Below are 7,835 nucleotides of genomic sequence, written 5' to 3' on the forward strand. Positions count from 1 at the left end.
ACAAATCAAAATTTTATTTTTCTTCATAATCATCAAGAAGAAAATATTGGCATTTTTAACAAGAAATCAGAAGAAAGAAGTTACTTTCATACTTAAATATACTAAATTTTCTTTCAATTGTACTTGTTTAAGAAAATAATTGTGATATTTAGTTTCATTATTACCCTAATGGTCTTCATTCCAAATAAAAATCTGTCTTCTATGAATCCAGAACTCTCTTTATTCTTCTTAGCCATATTAGAGTCAATCTTTTTTTTTTTAATTTACTTTTTAAAGTTACTCTTTATGTACCTCACTATCTTTCCTTTTTTCTCCATTCATCCTGATTGCCATGCACTTTTATTCTGTAAGATAACCATGTTGTTCTGATGTTTCTAAAAGCTTAAGAGAAGACAGATTATACCCAAAGTTGTCATTTTGTTACTGGATAGAATGTCCTCTCTGACCCTAGAAATCTAGATTGCAGAATTCTATTTCTTTCAAAAAAATTAATGATAGAGATCTGAGTTGACAGCATTTCATTGGAAGAACTGGGATGTTTAGTAGATACAATAATAATCTAAGTGAAAATGATGACACTATGAGGTAAATATATACTTAAACAACATTAATAAGATTATAATAGTCCAGATCATGGTAGGCAGTTTTTTTGTGATTTTCAAATCATGTCTTGGATACTGAGATTAGTCCCAGTTGTCAGATTTCCAGAAGGTCATTGTCAACATTTAGAGTATTTGGAAGATATCTACTAGGGTGATAATAAACCTGATAACCTTGTTGTAAGAACTGTTGAAGGAAACTGAATGCTTTGGCCTAAAGAAAAATTAGGTGTGGTAACTCATTTAAAATATTTTAATGATGGTCATATTAAGAGATATTAAGATAAGATGTATGTTCAATAAGATTAAAATACTTTGTCTTATGAATAAGGGGAAATTTTCTACTTGATAAAAAGCTGTTGATTCTTATTCTGAATTTTCCAACAATGAAATAATCTGCCTATGTGTTTGAACAAATGATAAACAAATTATGTGGTTGGGCAGAAGCTATTCAAATATTGAATGGGTTGAGAGACTTGATGTCTTATATGTTCCTTAAAAATTCTGATTTTCAATGGTTTCAGAAAATAAAAATTAAGTATTCTTTATTTCACTCTTACCAGTTATACAGATGATATGAAAAGAAGGCAATGGAAAAATCCAATGACAGCTCAGAGCACGGTTTTATCTTAGTGGGCTTCTCTGATCGTCCCAAGCTGGAGATGGTGCTCTTCATAGTAAATTTTACTCTGTATTCAGTGGCTGTCCTGGGAAATTCAGCCATAATCCTTGTGTGTATATTAGACTCTCGACTTCATACACCCATGTACTTCTTTCTGGCAAATCTTTCCTTTTTAGATCTCTGCTTCAGTACTAGCTGTATCCCCCAGATGCTGGTTAACCTCTGGGGCCCTGATAAGACCATCAGCTATGTGGGCTGTGTTGTCCAGCTTTTCTCTTTCCTTTCTGTTGGAGGAGTCGAGTGCATCCTTCTGGCAGTCATGGCATATGACCGCTATGCTGCAGTCTGCAAGCCCTTGCATTATATGGTCATTATGCACCCCCAGCTGTGCTTACGACTGGTGGCTGTGGCCTGGGGAAGTGGACTGGTCAATGCCATCGTCATGTCCCCACTGACCATGACTCTCTCCAGATGTGGTCAGCGACGAGTTAACCATTTCCTCTGTGAAATGCCGGCACTGATCAAGATGGCTTGTGTGGACGCTCGCGCAGTGGAAATGCTGGCCTTCACCTTTGCCATTCTCATTGTCCTACTGCCCCTCACTCTTATTCTTGTCTCCTATGGCCACATCGCAGCAGCTGTGCTGAGGATCAAGTCAGCTGCTGGGCGCCGGAAGGCCTTCAATACCTGTAGCTCCCACCTCACTGTGGTCTCCTTGTTCTATGGGAGCATCATCTATATGTATATGCAGCCAGGAAACAGCTCTTCCCAAGACCAAGGCAAGTTTCTCACCCTCTTCTACAACCTGGTGACTCCCATGTTGAATCCACTCATCTACACCTTAAGGAATAAGGAGGTGAAAGGGGCGCTGAAAAAGGTTTTGGGGAGGCAACAATGAAATATAGAGGTATGCTAAGTTATAATGTCCTCGGTTCAGTTCAGTACAGTTCTATATAATGTCCTAGGAAATTTTTTTTTCAAACATTACTGTTTATTTTGTGCTTAAAATAAATTTAGCCAATGTATCAAACATTCTTGGGTTTGTATTTTAAATGTGGATAAATACACTGCAGTGTATCCAGAGTCAAGGTGAATCAACCCAAAACCTTAGGTACATACAATACGGATGTATCTTTACCATGTGAGCCACCAGGGAAACCCACTATATATCCTAAGTCATAAAACTAAGTAGATAGTTTCAAGCCTCTTAATAAAAACTTTGTAGCTATTTTCATCCTGATTTTTTAAATGGCAAAACTATTCCCTGGTGGCTCAGATGGTAAAGATTCTGCCTGCAGTGTGGGAGACCTGATTGGATCCCTGGGTCGGGAAGATCCCCTAGAGTAGGAAATAGCAACCTGCTCCAGTATTCTTGCCTGGGAAATCCCATGGACAGAGGAACCTGGTGGACTACAGTCCCAGAGGTCGCAAAGAGTCAGACACAACTGACAGACTAACACTACTACTACTACGGGCTAGAGTTCCTATGTAAATGATAGGAGTCACCCAGAAGATAACTCAGAAGTGTTGTATAAATATCTGAATCTTTTCCATTATCCACTAACAGTGCCTTTGTTAGAGTGTTTGGTGCATGTAGGGGTGACCTAATAATGAGCCCCAGCCTGTATCCTTTATTTGTACATTCTTTCAGTCATGCTGGATATGCCATAGACTCTATGTGAGAATTCTCACCATTCTCCCTAATGTTTCCTTATTATTAATATGATGACATCACCCCTTCCCACATTGTCCTGTGCAAATGCCTGTCCAATCCTTCCCGTGCTCCAGTGGTTAACTCTAACATGATGTGTGTGTGCTCCGTGGCGCAATCCTCTCTGACTCTTTGTGACCCCATGGACTGTAGCCCACCAGGCTCCTCTGTCCATGGAATTCTCCAGGCAAGAACACTGGAATGGGCTGTCATGCTTTCCTCCAGGGGATCTTCTCAACCCAGGTATCAAACCCAGGTCTCCCGCATTGCAGGCAGATTCTTTAATATTTGTAAAATTATCTGGGACTCTTTGATTTTAAAATGCTCTGTCACTTCTTCTAAACTATTGTATTTTTATACAATAAAATGACCATTCTTCTAGCTAATTTTATTATATTTAGGTTTCTTATGTTTTCTATTAGACTGTGAGTTCCTCGATGATAGGGCTGCTTATTTTTTATTCTTTCTTAGCACCATTCCAAATACTGAGTTGCTAATAAAAATTTTATTTTTGGTGAGAACTTCAAAATTTTTCAAGTTTCTTTCCACTGGAGTATTTTATTGTATTAGATCATTAAAAAAAATTATTATTCAAAAAAATAATTATTATTCAAAAGAATGAATTTGTAATATGAGTCTATCCCTCATCATTATGAGGCTTATTGAAAATAATATTTATCAACTTGAGACGGAGGGCACAAATTCCACAGACATAGCTATTCACATCCATTCTGTGTGAAATTAAATATCACAATTATACTTGATAGAAAATTTAAATTAAAAGTATGTTTATTTTTTAAACATAAAAAGTAACTTCTTTTTTCTAGTTTCTTGTTTAAAATGCTATTTTTTCAAGAGGGAAGGGATATATATATACTTATAGCTGATTGATGTCTGTACAGCAGAAACCAGCACAATATTGTAAGCAATTATCCTCCAATAAAAATAAAATTTAAAAATTTAATTTAAAAAATGTAAGATTTTCTACTTTCTCAGTTGGCCATTCCTTTCCAAAGATGGTACAGGGAGGGCTATGCATGGCTTGGGGGTGGTGAGGGTGAAGGGTTGAGTAAAGATGGCAGGTAGGGCTGAGTTCTAAGCTGTTACTGCCTCCAGAGATTAAACTGTACTGGTTGCGCACCACATGACTCATTTTATTTGAACATTGCAAAACAGTCTTGCAAGTTTCACATGAGCAATACCAACTTTCTGAAAAAGTTGTTTGTATTCATTTGTGTTCTGGATTCTCTTTTAATTGCCTGAAAATATATTCCTTCATTAGTTGGAATCCTTACAATGATTATGTATCCGTTTTAAGACTTGAACAGTTGTGTAATAACTACCCACAGTCCACGTACTTCAGGTGATTGGCATCATCAGACATCTCTGCATCCTGGCCCTCTACCTTATATCATGGTCCTGGGTAAGTTAGCAGAGTCAGAAATCAGAGCATTCCTAAAAGTCATTAGAATCAGAGCATTCCTATACCAGAAGGGCTAACATTTACTAACCTACATGTAGAAAATGACTGTGAACTTCATAACTATATCTCTAAAACAACTTTCTCTTAGTCAGTTGACAAAAATTCTTACAGCTACTTTATTACCAGTTGACATGAGAATTATGATGGGGTAATTGGAGTTAGTGGTTTTAACTAATTATGGATATGTTTTTTGTCTTGGTTTGTTTTTCATTTTTACAAGTTTTTCTAACACATGTATTTATGTGAACACATTGCTAGGATCCTTCCTTTCCAGAGTCTTAGAAAGGGCCCACAGAAAGGTCTGAAGATTAAGTTCAATCAGTTTAATGGTAAATCCACCTCTGACATTGCCCATGAAACCACCTACATCAGAAAATCTGTGCTGTTAACTACAAACTTAGCTCAAATCTGCATCAAGAATTCTGTTTCCAGGCAAGATGGAATTGCTTTCAGAAGTCTTCAAGAACTAGAAAAGGCATAATAAAAAAGAAAATCATTTGTGTTAAAATACCAGGCAGCCACAGGAACAACAAAGATAAAAAAATATTGATTCAATTAATGTTCAATAGTGAAGAACCTGTGAAAAAGTGAGCTGAAGTTGCTTTTTCCCTGAGTTACTGATTCTGTATGCAAATAAGAAGATGATACCTTTAGCTGGTAAAGGACCATTAGAAGAGAATAGAGGGAGAAAAACTCAGAAATTTGTCACTCGTGTACAGCAAAGTGACAAAAATGAATTGAGAGCCTAAACTACAACGCAATTTTCCCCTAAAGGTATTTGACAAACCTTTATGTAGGGAGGGAAATTTAAAAACTATGTCAAAATCTCTCAAAAGATTGAGATATCAATTGAATTGGTACTGAGGAGTTAAAGTTTAAAGTTTATGATTAATCCATAAGCATAATATAGGTCTGTTGACATTGTCGTGAATAGCAGAATTTCATTCTTTTTTGTGCTGAATTTTATTCATATATATATATATATGTATGTTAATATCTGAAGAAAATCAAAACACTAACTGGAAAAGATACATGAATTCCAGTGTTTATAGCAGCATTATTTCCAATAGCCAAGATATGGAAGCAATCTAAGTGTTCATCAACAAATGAATGGATAAAGAAGATGTGTACTAATATGTGTTTCTTTTGGAGAAGGAAATGGCAACCAACTCCAGTATTCTTGTCTGGAAAATCCCATGGACAGAGGAGCCTGGTAGGCTACAGTCCATGGGGTCGCAAAGAGTCAGACACGATTGAGCGACTTCACTTTCGCTTTTGGCCAAATGCATTTAGGCAAGGAAATCGCTGTGATGAATGTCCTTATTTGGAGCAAGCTTCAGCATTCCCTTTTATTTCTTGGAATACTACCACTCTCTTGGGACTCTAATGCTAAAATTTCATTTTATTTATTCATCTTTTAGCTGTGTCATGTAGCATGTGGGATCTCAGTTCCCTGACCAGGGATCAAACTTTTGCCCCTGCCTTGGAAATACAGAGTTTTAACCACTGGACCACCAGAGAAGACCCTAAAAGTTTATTTTAAACTTTAGTGTAGAGTTTGAATGTATCTCTACCCCCATTTCCTCCTAGGTAAGCCATTATCTCCAGGCTTTTGCAACATTTCTCTTACAGAAAACACAGCAAAGCTTACCTTTCTACTGCAGACTTCCATTCCCTGCCTACCTTACCACTGCAGGCTTTTGTTCCAATATGCAGTACATTTCCCATAGCATTGAAACAAGTATACTGTCAAGGGTGAAACAGATCACCAGCCCAGGTTGGATGCATGAGACAAGTGCTCAGGGCTGGTGCACTGGGAAGACCCAGAGGGTTGGAATGGGGAGGGAGGCGGGAGGGGGGATTGGGATGGGGAACACGTGTAAATCCATGGCTGATTCATGTCAATGTATGGCAAAAACCACTACAATATTGTAAAGTAATTAGCCTCCAACTAATAAAAATAAATGACAAAATAAAAATAAAAAATAAAAAGTCAGATAGTCAAAGAGCAACATACCAAATAAGCTTCTTCTAGAGGTTCTTTCCAAGCAAAAGAAGAGAGCTACACTAATTAAACTGATCTCTTAAAAATGTTTCTTGGTGGTAATGAAAAGCAGCAGGACTCTATGCTCTTTGTCTACTGGGTTCTCTGCCTGCCTTTTGTCTGTGGAAAAACTTCAGCCAAAGAATAAATTTAATCAGAGAAGTGAGAACACACAGAAAGTAAGGAAAACAAAGGAGACCAAGTGATGATTTGGTCATTAAGCATAGTCAAAGACCTTTAGTTCCTTCTTAAGTGCTATAGACAATATTCTGAACCATATCCTGGGAGCTATCTTAGAGATACTGAAACTCCCACCAGGTGGAGAGTTCACTGCATGTTATGGCCATGACAGTAGCTGCCACAATTCCTCAAGAAATGGAAACAAACATACCCTGGAATTGAAGATTAATGGTATTTTAAAAAGTAAAGATGATGCTGGTCAGACCACAGATGACCCATTCCAAGATGGCTGTGCTGTTTCTGCAAGTAGGCCCTTTCTCAGCCTATAGAAGTTCTTGCCTACTGATTGTCAGTGGTGGAAGTTGGCCTTTGGAGAGGAGTCTGCCCACTCCTTGCCCCGCGCTGGTTGCCAATATCCAAAATAAAACAAACTTTCCTTTCCATCACCTGGCCTCCTTATTGGCTTTTTGAGTATTGGAGCAGCTGGATCCCACTTTCAGTTACAGTAAAAAGGGAGGCACATAAAACTCTTTGGTAGCAGTGCCAGAAGGTTAAAAAAAATAAAAGAATAGAACTTGGACTTCCACTTATGTAACCAATTTCCTAACACATTTTATTTTAACCTCTCTAAGCCTCTATTTCTATGTTTATGTATCTTTGGAAATAATGGATGACTGTCTCACAGGGCGCTTATGAGGACCTAGTGAAACAATCCTTTCAAAGGAGTCAGCATTGGTGTCTGGATAATAATTTCAATAGAGCCTTCCCTATTTCCAAGATCTTCAATAAGTGTGCATTACTTGATACTTTCTAAATTTAAAGAATTCTGAAACAATTTCCGTTTGTATATAATTGGTCCATTCTGCAGAATAGGTATTTATTTTTATCATATTTTTTTTAGTCCTTTCTTTACTTTCTTCTTAAATTGTGGTTTTTGTTCACTGAAATGCAGTCTGTTAAAAAGAAAAAAAACTATAAAGACAATTCATACCCTAGTTCAATTTGTCCCCTAACCATCCTTAACATTACTCCTACTCTTGTATAGAGAAGTAACCAGTGTCATTAATTTTAAAAACTTAAATTTACACAAAGTCTCAATTTGTTTCTTTTCTAGCTTTACTTCATGCCCCATCTTCCTCTAGATATTACCCTCTGCCCCTTTCCAGATTATTCAACCCAATGTTAATTACATAATA

At 37.1% G+C, this 7,835-nt stretch overlaps 1 protein-coding gene across 1 annotated transcript; it reads left to right on the forward strand.

Moving 5' to 3' along the window:
- Window positions 1-825: 825 nt before the first annotated feature.
- On the forward strand, window positions 826-2,120 carry LOC110124653 (putative olfactory receptor 2W6). The gene has a single exon (XM_020873269.2). It carries the CDS (start codon window positions 1,190-1,192, stop codon window positions 2,117-2,119), a length of 930 nt encoding a protein of 309 aa, XP_020728928.1. The 5' UTR covers window positions 826-1,189; the 3' UTR covers window position 2,120.
- The last annotated feature ends 5,715 nt before the right edge of the window (window positions 2,121-7,835 follow it).

Source organism: Odocoileus virginianus, unplaced genomic scaffold, assembly GCF_023699985.2.
Source record: "Odocoileus virginianus isolate 20LAN1187 ecotype Illinois unplaced genomic scaffold, Ovbor_1.2 Unplaced_Scaffold_29, whole genome shotgun sequence".
NCBI lineage: Eukaryota > Metazoa > Chordata > Mammalia > Artiodactyla > Cervidae > Odocoileus > Odocoileus virginianus.